At 44.1% G+C, this 13,570-nt stretch overlaps 1 protein-coding gene across 2 annotated transcripts in view; it reads right to left on the minus strand.

Moving 5' to 3' along the window:
- Positions 1-6,238: 6,238 nt before the first annotated feature.
- Positions 6,239-13,570, minus strand: part of CCDC3 (coiled-coil domain containing 3) — a 125,217-nt gene continuing 117,885 nt past the window's right edge. For both annotated transcript variants that reach the window (XM_075599492.1, XM_075599491.1), the window contains exon 3: positions 6,239-7,458. In XM_075599492.1, coding sequence (XP_075455607.1) covers positions 7,183-7,458 — 276 coding nt within the window. In that variant the 3' untranslated portion in view covers positions 6,239-7,182. The remainder of the gene's footprint in view (positions 7,459-13,570) is intronic.

The following is a 13,570-nucleotide window of genomic DNA, read 5'->3' on the forward strand; positions in this document are numbered from 1 at the left end:
AGGAGAGCAGGAACCCCACGCCTCCACCCCTGCCATCAGGGCGCGGAGTGTGGGAGAAGGAAAGGCCACCATGGGAGAGGGCAGCTTCCAGAGCCGAGTCAGTCTGAGTGAGCCAAGTCTCAGTTATAGCAAATAGGAGCAGAGAGTGAGAGAGGACCTTGTTAGAAAGGGAGCGAGCATTCCAAAGGGCACAGGAGACAGGAGGGAGGAGGGTGGCAGGGGATGGGTATGAGGTTGGAGGGGTTGACCCCAGAGGGAGTAGAGTTTGCAATTGGCAGGCGAGGATGAGCGCATGTAGGAATAGGTCAGGGACCAGGATTGGGAGAGATATCCCCAGAAGCAAGGAGGTGAAGCATGGATAGAAAGAGAATGTGTGACGATGATTTGTAGGAGTGTGTTTTAGTGCAGGGGATATAGCTGTGTGGTGTCAGAGGATGCAGGTAAGAAAGGAGTTCATGTGAACAGAGAAATGGTGAAGGAAGGAGAGATGGAGATATATGAATAGAGTTTGAGACATACTGAGGCTGGTAAAAAGAGGTGCATAATTTGAGAAGAAGTGAAGTCACAGCAAATATAAATGGTAAAAGCAGCATCACAGCAGTAATGATGCAGTCTGGTATAGATGATATCCTCCTTTCCAGCGTAGTTCAAATGCAGGAATCAGGGCCAGTTGGGGGTGTCCACTTCTTCACTTCTTTTGAACTTCCTGTTAAACTTGAGTTGTTCAGTAGTCCTGCCACTTATAGTTCTGTCTGCTTAATTAGCACATCTGAGGCACATTCAAACAGATGGTTTTCTACACAGGGTGTTCCCTGCCTAGGTGTCAACACTTAATTTGATTAGGGGTAGACAGAAAACAGCATTCAAATATGGTTTTACCTAGCATTGTCACTTGCATATACTATAATACACACAGGAAAGGCTTCAATGAGAGGATTTAGAGATGGTTTCTACCTGAAGAGAGAAGAAGGATAAGATCCATTAGGGTAAGAGTTCCTTCCTTTTAAACTTGAGTTGTTCAGTAGTCCTGCCACTTATAATGGGCCACTTGAATATGGGCTGCAGGATGTAATAGTATGATTATGGGATAAGAATTTAAGAGACCCAAAAGGACTAACTGGAAAGCAATGCATGCCGGCAGCAGGGATCAGGCATGGGACTGAGTGTGTGTGAGGAGGGGGATTGAGTGAGAGTGGATTTGAGAGAGAAGGGAAGGAGAGAGGAGAGAGTGAGAGAGGGGGGAGGTAGATAGTGAGAGAGGGGTAAGGGGGGAATAATTAGTGAATTGAGTGTGGGAGGAGTAGCATTGAGTGTGGGGGGATTGAGTCTTAGGAGGTGGGGGGATTGAGTCTGAGAATGATGAATTGAGTGTGAGAGATGGGGGGATTGAGTATGGGAGAGAGTGGGAGTGAGAGGGGCAGGGTGGGAGAGAGTGAGAGAGGGGGAAGATTTAGAGGAGAGGGAGAAGAGAGTGAGAGAGAAGAGGGAGAGAGAATGAGAGAAGAGGGGGAGAGAGTGAGAGAGAAGAGGGGGGAGAGAGGAAAGGGGGGAGAGAGAGGAGAGGGGAGAGAGAGAGAAGAGGGGGAGAGAGAGGAGGAGGGGGAAGAGGGAGAGAGAAGGGGGAGAGTGAAAGGGGATGGGGGTGTGTGGAGGAGGGTGGGATAGAGTGACAAAAGAGGGTGGGAGAGATGAGGGTGTGAGAAATGAGGGTGGGATTGAGTGAGAGGAGGGGGGAAGGGAAGAGAGAAGAGATAAGGGAGGCAGGGAGGGGGGGTGGGCTTGCATTTTGATTTGCAGCAAGCAATGGAGACTGGGATGTGTCTGATATTTAAAGGCACTGCTGCACCGAGGAAGACTGAAAGCCAGCGGCGGAGTTGCTACTCCCCCCACAACAAACACAGGCATAGCCTTCCAATTGTCAGAAATTACAGTGTTTTAAAGCATGGATTCAATGGGGTATAAGTATCAAGGCAAAAGTGGTTCAATTCCAGGGCAAACTTCACCATACAGTATGCATCGAATAAAAAAATCCAATTGAAATGAATACTGTAGTTCTTTGTTTCCTTTGATGTATCTGGTGCAATTGTTTTGCACTAGATTTGCACCACTTTTGCTTTGATATGTAGACCCTCATGTTATAATATTGACCCAATTTATTCTTCTCACAGGTGTGAGTCTTATTTCTTTTTTAGGGTTGAAAGTCCATTTACCAGGCATTTGGTGCTGAAAGGTGGCCTCCACATTGCATTGTGGACATCCTGACCCATTGTGGCAGTCCAGTGCACTGCCCCTGGTACAGCCCGGGAGTGTGGGACACAAAGGAACTGTCCAAACTAAAAATAGTGCTCTTTTTATTTATGTGAAAGACATTTTAACAGTGCAAAAAAAGAGAGAGAAAAAACTATACTTGTATAGCATAAAAGGTCATACACGTTAAAATTGTCATCAGCATTCCTAATATCCTATTTACATAAATTAAAGGATTGAGATTGCAAACCTTCACAGTAAACAGGTGTAACCCCCCACTGTGGGATTTCTAGTGTCTACTGATGGGGTCAATAGGGAATTAACAGGTTAATGTATAGGAAAGGCCCCAGCTAAATGTAACTAATTCCATGTAGCTTATTTCATGTAGCTAATTCTATATTGCCAAAATAACTTCTGTCAAGTGGCTGGCCACGCCTTAGTTCCAGAACCTGCTAGAATTGTCACCTGACATGTATAAGTTCTAATAGGCTAAGGATGTCTGTTTCTTGCCCGGGCAGGATGATGACATCACTCAGGGGTATAAAAGGCTGAGAAGCAGCCAGACCCCAGGTTCCTGGAGGACAGCAGAGGAGATGATTCTCACTGTTTTAAGTGTTAATGGTATGTCTTTAATGTGCAACTTTGTGTGAAGAAGTATGGTCACCTTTTGTTGTTTTGCAGTTAGGGAAGAATGTCCCTTATCTAGGAAGGGCCACTACAATAGTCAAGATGCCAGAGAATGCCATCTTTCTTCAAGGAGGATGTGTGTGACATTTCAAGGTAAAGGATACCTAAATCGGCGTTCCAGGGCACTGTCACATCTAGCGTTGCTCTAACACAAACCCTATGCATACTGTATGCACACCAGGTTGCCATAGTATGGACTTCTAGGGCCGTGTAAGGATGACAGGTAGATGGGAACCTCAATAGAAGTACACCCCTATACACAGTCTTGGTCGGTACCTGGGAGTGACTCCAGTCCACTGGAACCAGAGATTTCAAGTTTCCCTTAACTATGAGCAAGTGAAGGTGACAAAGCCATGTGTACGTCCTGGAGAACTAGCTGAATTTCCAGGGGAGAAGAATGTATGATGTCTGTTTTGTCAAATAAAGTCCCTGGCGCCCTTCTTACATCAGCTTACAATACCAGCCAGCCCGGGCGCCCGTACCCTGAGAAAAAGGTATGAGAGCCTCGAAGCACTAACACCTGCACCAAACCTGTTCCACCTCACCTAGTCATAACCTTCCTTAGTGGGAGCCGGGCAAGGAGGGATTACCCAGGCATATACTAGTGAGTGCATGCGTCGTAGACAATAGAATAAAGATATACTTCACCCAGAGCCAAGGCACAGAGCAGAAGATAGCACATCCAGGTAGTAGGTGGTTAAAGACTATACCGTTCGGTGGCTAACGAAATGCTTTTATTTGTGCGAGCTTTCGAGATACACAGATCTCTTCTTCCAGCGGTGTTACAACCGCCGGAAAAAGAGATCAGTGTAGCTCGAATGCTCGCACAAATAAAAGCATTTTGTTAGCCACAGAAAGGTATTGTCTATTTGTTTTTGATATGTATGTATATATGTATGTATGTATGTATATGTATGTATGTATGTATGTATGTATGTATGTATGTATATGTGTGTGTGTGTGTGTGTGTGTTTGTGTTTAGAGTAAACCCCTTTTATTGACTCTGATGAACTTGTGTCTTAAACCAGGGGTGCACAAACTGGGGGGAGCGCCCACCAAGGGGGCGAGAGATTTTTCTAGGGGGGCTCGGGCGGTTGCAGAGGCCCTGCGCTCTTACCCAAGGCATTTAAATTAAATGCCGGGGGATCGCGTGAGGCGTCTGCAACACTAAACCTACGTTATTCAGACGCTGTGACGCGTCATTTGACGCCGCGGGGTCATGTGCCGTGAAGTTGTGCGCGTCAAATGACGCCGCGTGTCACTTTGTGATGTCACATGACTCCGCCGCGTCATTTGATGCAGCTACAAGGTAGGAGGGGGTCGCGAGCACCGGGGCAGGCAAGACAGTGGGGCGCAGCCGCAAAAGTTTGCGCTCCCCTGCCTTAAACAACTGTTCTTCCGTGGAAAGGTTGAAAGCAGCTATATCTCTCCACCCCACAACTGTAACTATTGTGTTTCATCATAGCTCAACGAGGGGTGTCACCCAGCATACGACAAAGCAATCCTTATATAGAAAGCCTCCTGGTTCAGGAGATGTGCGTCTCCAAAGTCATCTTCATTGTCCCCAACACAAATGGGGGCAACTATAAGGGCCAATGTATAAGTATATGCTATACTCCAATGTATAAGTATATGCTATACTCCAATGTATAAGTATATGCTATACTCCAATGTATAAGTATATGCTATACTCCAATGGATAAGTATATGCTATACTCCAATGTATAAGTATATGCTATACTCCAATGTATAAGTATATGCTATACTCCAATGTATAAGTATATGCTATACTCCAATGTATAAGTATATGCTATACTCCAATGTATAAGTATATGCTATACTCCAATGTATAAGTATATGCTATACTCCAATGTATAAGTATATGCTATACTCCAATGTATAAGTATATGCTATACTCCAATGTATAAGTATATGCTATACTCCAATGTATAAGTATATGCTATACTCCAATGTATAAGTATATGCTATACTCCAATGTATAAGTATATGCTATACTCCAATGTATAAGTATATGCTATACTCCAATGTATAAGTATATGCTATACTCCAATGTATAAGTATATGCTATACTCCAATGTATAAGTATATGCTATACTCCAATGTATAAGTAGAATGCTGCAAATTGGCGTGACATTCCTCATGCTCTTATTTTTATTCTCAAGCTTGCCTGGGTATTGAATGGCAATATTTCCTGAACTGGGCTTCCCGGGACAAAGACCAGGTGAATACTATTCTAGGAGACCCCCCCCCCCCCTCGGCCCTGAGGTTTATTTAAGTGGCAAACGCAGTAAAAAAAAAGTGGGGGGGAAAGGGGAAGCTGTGGGATAAACACAAAGTAACAGGAAAAGAGTAAGGAATAAAGAATCACACAGGCATCGAGTGGATCCTAATGGCAGGCTATGTGAAAGGCGATAGTAATGCAGTTTATAGGGTTTTTTTATGCATATCATGCACTGGAATTTAAAGCAGTGGAGTTTTAAAATTGTTTTGTTTTTTTTTAATGTCAAACTCCAACACAAAATATATATATATATCTTGCGAACCGAGGGTCACCGGAGGTCAGAGAATCATGGATTCGCTGGAGGGTACCACCCGGTTCTGGTAAGTAAATAAAAAATACATTATTATATATGAAGCGGAACTACTGTAGGTATTTATGTGCCCGGGACAAGTTTCACCAACTGCGTTCTCCCCCTCCACCCAATTTATAGAACCCCCCTCTCTCCCTCTCTTTCTCCCTTTCTCTCTATCCCATCCATTTGCTCTCCCACCCCCTTTCTACTGTATCTCTCTCCTCCTTCTATCACCTTCTCTCTCTCGCCCACCCTTTTTCTCGTCCCCTTCCCTTCTCCCCTCTCTCCCCCCCCCTCTCACTCTCTACCCCCCACTTTATCTCCCTCTCCCACCCTTTCTTTCCCCTTCCACCCTGCTCTATCCCCCTCCTTTCTCTCTTCTCCCCTCTCTCCCCCCCCTCTCACTCTCTACCCCCCACTTTATCTCCCTCTCCCACCCTTTCTTTCCCCTTCCACCCTGCTCTATCCCCCTCCTTTCTCTCTTCTCCCCTCTCTCACCCCCCCCTCTCACTCTCTACTCCCCACTTTATCTCCCTCTCCCACCCTTTCTTTCCCCTTCCACCCTGCTCTATCCCCCTCCTTTCTCTCTTCTCCCCTCTCTCTCCCCACTTGTCACTCTACTCCCCTCTTTGTCTTCCCCCTTCCACCCTTCTCTATCCCCCCACCTTTCTCACTTCCCCCTTCCCTCTCCCCTCCCCCCTTTCTCTGTATTCTTCCTCCCCCTTTCTCTCTCCTACAAGTTGGGCCCAACTCCTGTGATCGGACCGCCGGGGATACGTGGATCTCTGTACCCCCTCTCAGGCTGTGCTCGACCTGGTTTTATTTCAACCAGGTTTGGGCTATGAGCGTTAGGTCTGTGGAAGATGTTTATATTAATAAATGTATAATATTATTACTTATGGTTATTTAAAATAATAGTACTACTTCCCCATGTATGTCATTTGGTTTTTAAGGTTATTTCCAAAGGGGCATTAATACAGGAACAACCTCAATTTCATGACATTAGCTATGCTAATAATGTCAGTGCTTAATTGAACTATTTACTAAAATATGTGCTAAAAAGATGTACATAGTATTTTCAGATTGTGATAAGACTGTGTAGTGAAAAATATTTTCTATAACATTTTACAATATACAGTATATACAATATATATTTCAAATACATGATTAGTAATGCCCAGGGGATACCTAGTAACTTTTACATGCAAGAATCATTTATCAAAGTCTCTCTGCTACAAAAATGGTGCAATAACTGCGGTGGAATCATCGATTCTTCTTTCTTTTTTAGATGCACTTATTTTGTAGCGAGGAGACTGATAAGTGACTCTCTAAGGATTCGTCCATAGTGCAGGCTACGGCGCGAGCTAAGTAGCCCGCGCCGAAACAAACACTGGGACGGCAATGCAGTAGTGCATAGTGTGTGTGCATATGCGCTACAGGGTGAGCGGCGCTTCGCAATACAAACAAGTTTGTTTTGCAAGCGGGATGCTTGAGAGCGCGGAAGCTAGCGCGTCCTACTATGGACGAAGCCTGAGTGTCAACTTTCAAAGCTTAACAAACCGGAGCTGCCCAGCAACCCCTCATATTATACAGGCTTTACAGCCCTCGCTATACAGTCTCTGTAAGTATCCGTGTCTCCAAGACGAGGGGGGCATTATACTTTAAGGTAGGTAGAATGGGAATTCTCTTGTTTGAAAGAGTTCACGTGTGTGATCTGCCTGGCTGTGGAAGACAGCTTCTCGTTCAGCTTCCTGTTCGCCAGTTCGGCGTGCCTGGCATTCTTTCTCGCTTGCCGCAAGGACCTCTTCACTTTCCGTACGCGGTCCCGCAGCTGTTTGTTGCGTTTCTCCAGCGTGGCCACCTTCTGCTGAAGCTTCTTCACCCGGTCCTCTTCCTCGAATAAGGCCTTCTGCACCGACGAGCACATGAGCTGCGGAAACAACAGCATTTCGTTATGAGTTTAGATTTAGACCCTCGTACATGACAGAGACGTGCTGTGCAATGCATTCTTATTCCTATGAAAACGAGAAGCTTCCTTAAACAAATGTAACCATCCTAAAAGTAAACACTTTTGGAGCAACAAAGATTTAATAATACTTATGCCTGTCTGCTTCTTTACAATTATGAATAGCCCAGATTAACTCATAAAAGAAATCTATGTTCTTCGTTCACTATGACCCTAAGTGGAACTGGAGCTTTAAACAGAGCTTCTCTAACAACTGCTGGTCTCAGGGCTGCTTCCTTGTGCTACCTCTCAATCCACTGTGTTCTCATTTGCATGTCAGTACCCAGAATCCCTGGCTGCAGTGGAAGCACTGTAAGCTAGGAGATAATAGTGAGAAGCAGAGTTGCAGACCTGTCTGAGACGTGCTCACAAGTGGAGGTTTTTTGTCACTTTGTTACCCACCATAACTTATATAATTAATGTGTGGTTGAAGCCCTTGTGGCAATGAATCGCTGGACTATCTGGTACTGTAGTAAAGCTGGCTTCTGACTGTTGTGTTTTAGTTTAAACTAAACCCCCCCACCTCCCCATTGCTGAGGGGTCCTCTGTGCAGTGCAAGTTTCTACTCCCGCACTGAGAGTGTTAACTAAATGTATTCTTATTATGACACATTAAGTCACACTGTTTAACGAGGAAGCTGTCATCCAAAATGAGTTGTTGATTCACATTAGTCACGGAGCGCTAAATAGAAATTTTGGGAAGAGAATAAAGTGTGCGGCCAGTCATGCTTCTCCCTTCCTATTTGTGCTTCTCAGTAGACACATATAAAAATCCAAGACTATGGGCCTCATGCAGAGAGCATAGAATTTTAAAATTGGCGAATTTCATAAAAAGTAGCTTTTTTGGAGACTTTTATTCTCCATATGCAGAAAAGTGCGAATTCTGCTATGTTTAACATGGATGCGTGTGGCGAGTTTAAATTGGCGAGATGCGCGCTTCAGAAACGTGTAAAAACAAATTCGCGCCTTTTTTTTCCCCTTTACTATAGGCGGCGAGCGCCATCTTGCCATCTTTTCCTGGCGCGGCAAAAATGCGAGAATCGCGCCATTTTTTGGCGCGAACAGCCGCTACATGCCGTTCGCACCTCTCTGCATTCGGAGAGTTTTAAAAAATGGCGAGATGGAGGTTCTCGCCAGCCGCGAGGCGAGTTTTAGACATAGAAAAAAAAAATTGGCGCGTTTTTCGTAACTCGCCATTTTCTGCCGTTTTCTGCGCGAAATTGAACAAAAAATGGCGAGTTTTGAAATAACGATGCTCTCTGCATGAGGCCCTATGTCTCAGCCTGTAAAAATCATATTCTCTTGCCTGACTTGCGTCCATATCTCCACTTCCAGGAAAACTGGTACAAAGGGGAAGGAAGGGGCTTTAAATAAATATCAGGCTGAAGACCAGTGTACAGAAGTGAGGAATAAGTGCGCAACTACAAACAATATAGACGTGATATAGTGAATGGTGATAAATATATATATATTACGTGACCTTGTACAATCGAAATGAAGCGTCTGCAGCTATGGCACCAGGGATGGCTCAGGTACCCCCTAAGTTGAACAGAATATACAAAAAACACAACGCACAACGCTCATAGTGCATTAAAAATTATAATATAAACCCAATAATAAGGTGAGTATTAAGCGTACATTGTAACAAATAAAAACCAGCACGTCAAGGGTTAGTGTTACCCATGCACCAATCAGGATAGCAGTGAGGATTTCTTCAGCGTAAGCACACACAGCTCCTCCCGTCACGGTCACTATATTGTAGACTGTGTCCTGGATATTCACAGGCACGATCGCATGCAGTCCAGCAGCGGGGGAGTTTGCCTGACTGGAGGACACTTTCTGCACTGCGAACCTTGCTGGACTGCATGCGATTGTGCCTGTGAATATCCAGGACACAGTCTACAATATAGTGACCGTGACGGGAGGAGCTGTGTGTGCTTACGCTGAAGAAATTCTCACTGCTATCCTGATTGGTGCATGGGTAACACTAACCCTTGACGTGCTGGTTTTTATTTGTTACAATGTACGCTTAATACTCACCTTATTATTGGGTTTATATTATAATTTTTAATGCACTATGAGCGTTGTGCGCTGTGTTTTTTGTATATTCTGACGACCAGTGTAACTGAGTCTGATCTGTCAATTTAAAGCCCCCAAAAAGTGATGAAATATATCATGCTGTGTGGTAAGTAGATATCACTTCCAGTTTGTATGATACATTTGTTTGTTGTGATACCTTAAAAACACCACATAGAAAAGGCAGAATGGGTCAGCCTCTCCCTCTCTTACCCACCCTCTGTTTAATGGGATAATTCAATGTACCTTGGGGTGTCCACAACGACCGGGCACTTCTGCGTACATTGAATTACCTACCCGTGAATGTGAATCACGTTGTAGGATTAGCCTGTATCTTTTGCCCTTTAAATGTGCTCTTCCCACAAAGCCAGGGCAGGCAAAAAAAATAAAAATGATTAAATATCATTTCAGCCTAATTATATACTTCACTGTGAGATCTTCCAAAAGTTTGAGAATTATTGAAACATTACATTATTTAAAAACTATTTTAGAGCCTCTTGAAAATATCAGCTACATGCCTAGTCTGACAATTATTTCCAACCCTCTTGCATAGTCACATTGTTTAAATGTTATTATTTAGTGTGGGGTATAGCACTTTTCATAGACAGACATGGTTATCACCAGCTAACAAAGGTGCGTGCACAGTGTGAAGAAGGGTGTGAAACAGATTATAGCAGTGCTCAAGACCCCCGCCCAACCAGACAGTTTAGCAGGATATCCCTGCTTCAGCACAGGTGGCTCAATCAGTGGCTCATGAGCTACCTGTGCTGACGCAGACTCTTCGACTGAGCCACCTGTTCTGTAGCAAGGATATCCTTAAAACCTGACCTGTTCGGGGGTGCGCGGTGGAGGGGGCTTGATGACTGGAGTTGGGAACCCTGGATTATAGCAAACCAGGGGGTGAAAGGTATATATTTTTGTCTTTATTTAGCGCCATTAATGTATATGGAGCTTCACAGCAGTGATACACGTGATAATAATATAAATAACAACAAATAATACAAATAACACATAAAGGGGAGACGTGCTTCAGACATGAAAGCAACATTTAAGGAAAGGAGTCCCTGCTCCGAAGAGCTTACAATCTAATTGGTAGGTAGGAAGAACGTACAGAGACAGTAGGAGGGCGTTCTGGTAAGTGCGTCTGCAGGGGCCAAGGTTTATGTATGAGGTGTATAGTATCAGCCATGGATATAATGATATATATTCTGGGTATGCTTTACTGCTAAAAGCGATTAAGGTCCTTAAGCACAGATCCAAAAAAGGGTGCTAAACTTTAGCATGCTTTTATTCTCATTCATATGAACGCGAAAGAAGGCCTGCTAAAATGGAGCACCCTTTTGTGGATCTGGGTTTTAATCTATATAATCCAATGTGGATGTTCGGGCTGTTTTTTGGCCCAAAAATCCCCATTAATGTCAATGGTGCTTTTTGAACTGCTGCATTGGGACTATATAGCGTTGCCAGCTGAGAGCATGCCTCTGTAACTGGTCACTGTAAAACGAACCCTTTTTTAATGCACCCACTCACCCAGCTAAAGAGAAAGTAAAAAAAACCCTTGTAAAATAACCAAGAGAATCCTGTTTGCATGATCTGCAGGCAGGACAGTAAAAGTGTTTGCACTGGCTTGCTGTGTGTGTGCTCCTCTTCATGTCCCAGCAGCATCTCCGCTTCACTAAAGAGGAGTCAGGGTTATGTTTTCCACAGTTCACAAAGAGGATGCTGCGTGCTGAAGAACAGCAGCAATGCGTGTCAGAATGAATACATACTAGTATAGTACAGTATAGGTCAGGCCAGTCAAACGCAGAATAGCTTGGGGAGCAATTCTTAAATCTGACTGCAAGATTTGGGACGCATCAGAGCGGTGGAAGGAAAAATAAAATAAATAGTCACTATAACCTACGCATACTTTCTTTTCGTGAGCTTTCTCTCACGCTACACCCCCCCCTCCCCCCATACAACTTTCTCCCCTCACCTTCTCTCTCCTCCCCATCCCCTCCTTCTCTTCCCCTATCCCCTTTTTCTCTCCCCCACATCACTTCTTCCTCTTCCCCTCCCCCCCTGTGCTGAAGCAGGGATATCTTGAAAAACTAACCCTCTGGTGGCCCTTGAGGAATGGAGTTGGCCACCCCTGTCCCATTTGATGATTCAGTCCTAACTGCAAACTTGTGCCACTCTTGACCTAATGATCTGCTGTAACAAAGTAACACTTTTTTTACACGGAGTTAATATTGCTGGCTGGTTTTACATCAGAAAAAGGTATGGACAGTACTATATATTTTGGGAAAGCTACTTTTTTCATTGTCCCTTTAAGAGATGGGTGCAGAGGTACGCAAATGGGGACGTTTAGGATGAAATTAACATATGGCTTTATTGAGCCTGTCCCTTTAAACAGCACAGCAAATAAAACTATACAAAAACAAACACCTATCCCTTTGTAAGGGCTAACTTACTTCCCCCAGTCCCTCTCTTACAAGACTGGGAGGATAAGTCCCTTTCCAGTCTACCACACCCAAAGTCTCAGCGGTACCTTAAAGCAGGCGGCCCTTCAGGTAAGTGGTGTCCAGGTGTGTTTGAGGGTCCAGCCTCTGACAGGTTCCTGGGTCCTCTGTGTCTAGGAAAAGATCTCTGGTCCCCTTGTCTCTTGCTGTCAATACACAGTCCTCCCACGTATTCAAGACCCTCTCCTCATGTCAGCACTGTTGTGCTGAGGAAACCTCCCTCCTGTGTCTTACATGAGGCTTTTTTCACAGAGCTCTGATTAGTCCAGGTGGAGACTGGCTAATTGAGTGGCTGCAATTAACCAGCTCCATGCTGGATTCAGCGCTCCGAGGCAGCTTTATCCAAACAGGGATAAGTCCCTGTTACAGTCCGAATAAATGGCTCTCAACCATGGTCTGAACATCTATAAATGATTATCTTCATTTTTTGGTAAGCTGTTTTTATCCTGGCTAACATGACACATGATGGCACCTTTGTGTAATACAAACACAAAATACATGTATTACAGCATCAGACCGTAGTAGACATTGGACAAGTTGAACATCGTGCCAATGGAACTTACATTCTCAATGCTCATTGATGGAGAACATGCGGACAAGTTTATTTCTCGCTAGACCTCTATAGCTATTATATTAGTTTGTTTTTTTTAGCCTAAAAGATGTTTTTTACTTGCTGAACCATACACCTTGCAAGGAAACATACATGTAATCCAAGGTGATCAGCGCACCTCGTTCAAAGGGAGGACAAGAGAAGGAAAGAAAAAGAAAGGCACAATAGTGAAGCAACTTCACAATAAGTAATGTGCATAAACAGGTGGTGAGATATGCACTTACATGCCAGTGCCTGTAATCAGGCACATAAAGGTTTCTTGGGTTCCTTCACCTTGGCAATGTTGGGGAAAGATTCAGGAGCTTTCTTTTTATAGTCCAACTTTTATATGCAAAATCAGGTTATATCCACACAAATCAGTGTAAAAACAGACCAGTTTGGGGTATTCCGCAACCTTCTCCGGTCTCCGCGACATCCACCGCCAATCCAGCCGGCGTTTTACGTCACTTCCGGTGTCCTGGTGCTCCAACTAAACCGGTCCTCCCGGCAACCCTACGCGTTTCGAAGGTGTTCCTTCGTCGTCAGGGGTGAGTATGGTATGTCCTTGTGTCCCCTCCATTTATATCCCTCTCTAGCGCTGCTATACAAATCCCTTTAATTATAGCATAATGCCCAATAAGGTTTATAACCGGGACGTAGTAAAATAACAAATACATAATGCTACTAATATTTTAACTACCTAATAGAATAAAATAACAATAATTTCTTTTACTGATTGTTATATATTACAAGAAACATACAAGTAACGTGTGTAGCATGTGAATGATTACACGAAAGGAAGACACGTGTGCAATCTAGTATTAGATAATACTTACTGCATTTGTTTGGGGTGTTTTTTCAACTCAATGCCA

Source organism: Ascaphus truei, chromosome 5, assembly GCF_040206685.1.
Source record: "Ascaphus truei isolate aAscTru1 chromosome 5, aAscTru1.hap1, whole genome shotgun sequence".
Classification (NCBI taxonomy): domain Eukaryota; kingdom Metazoa; phylum Chordata; class Amphibia; order Anura; family Ascaphidae; genus Ascaphus; species Ascaphus truei.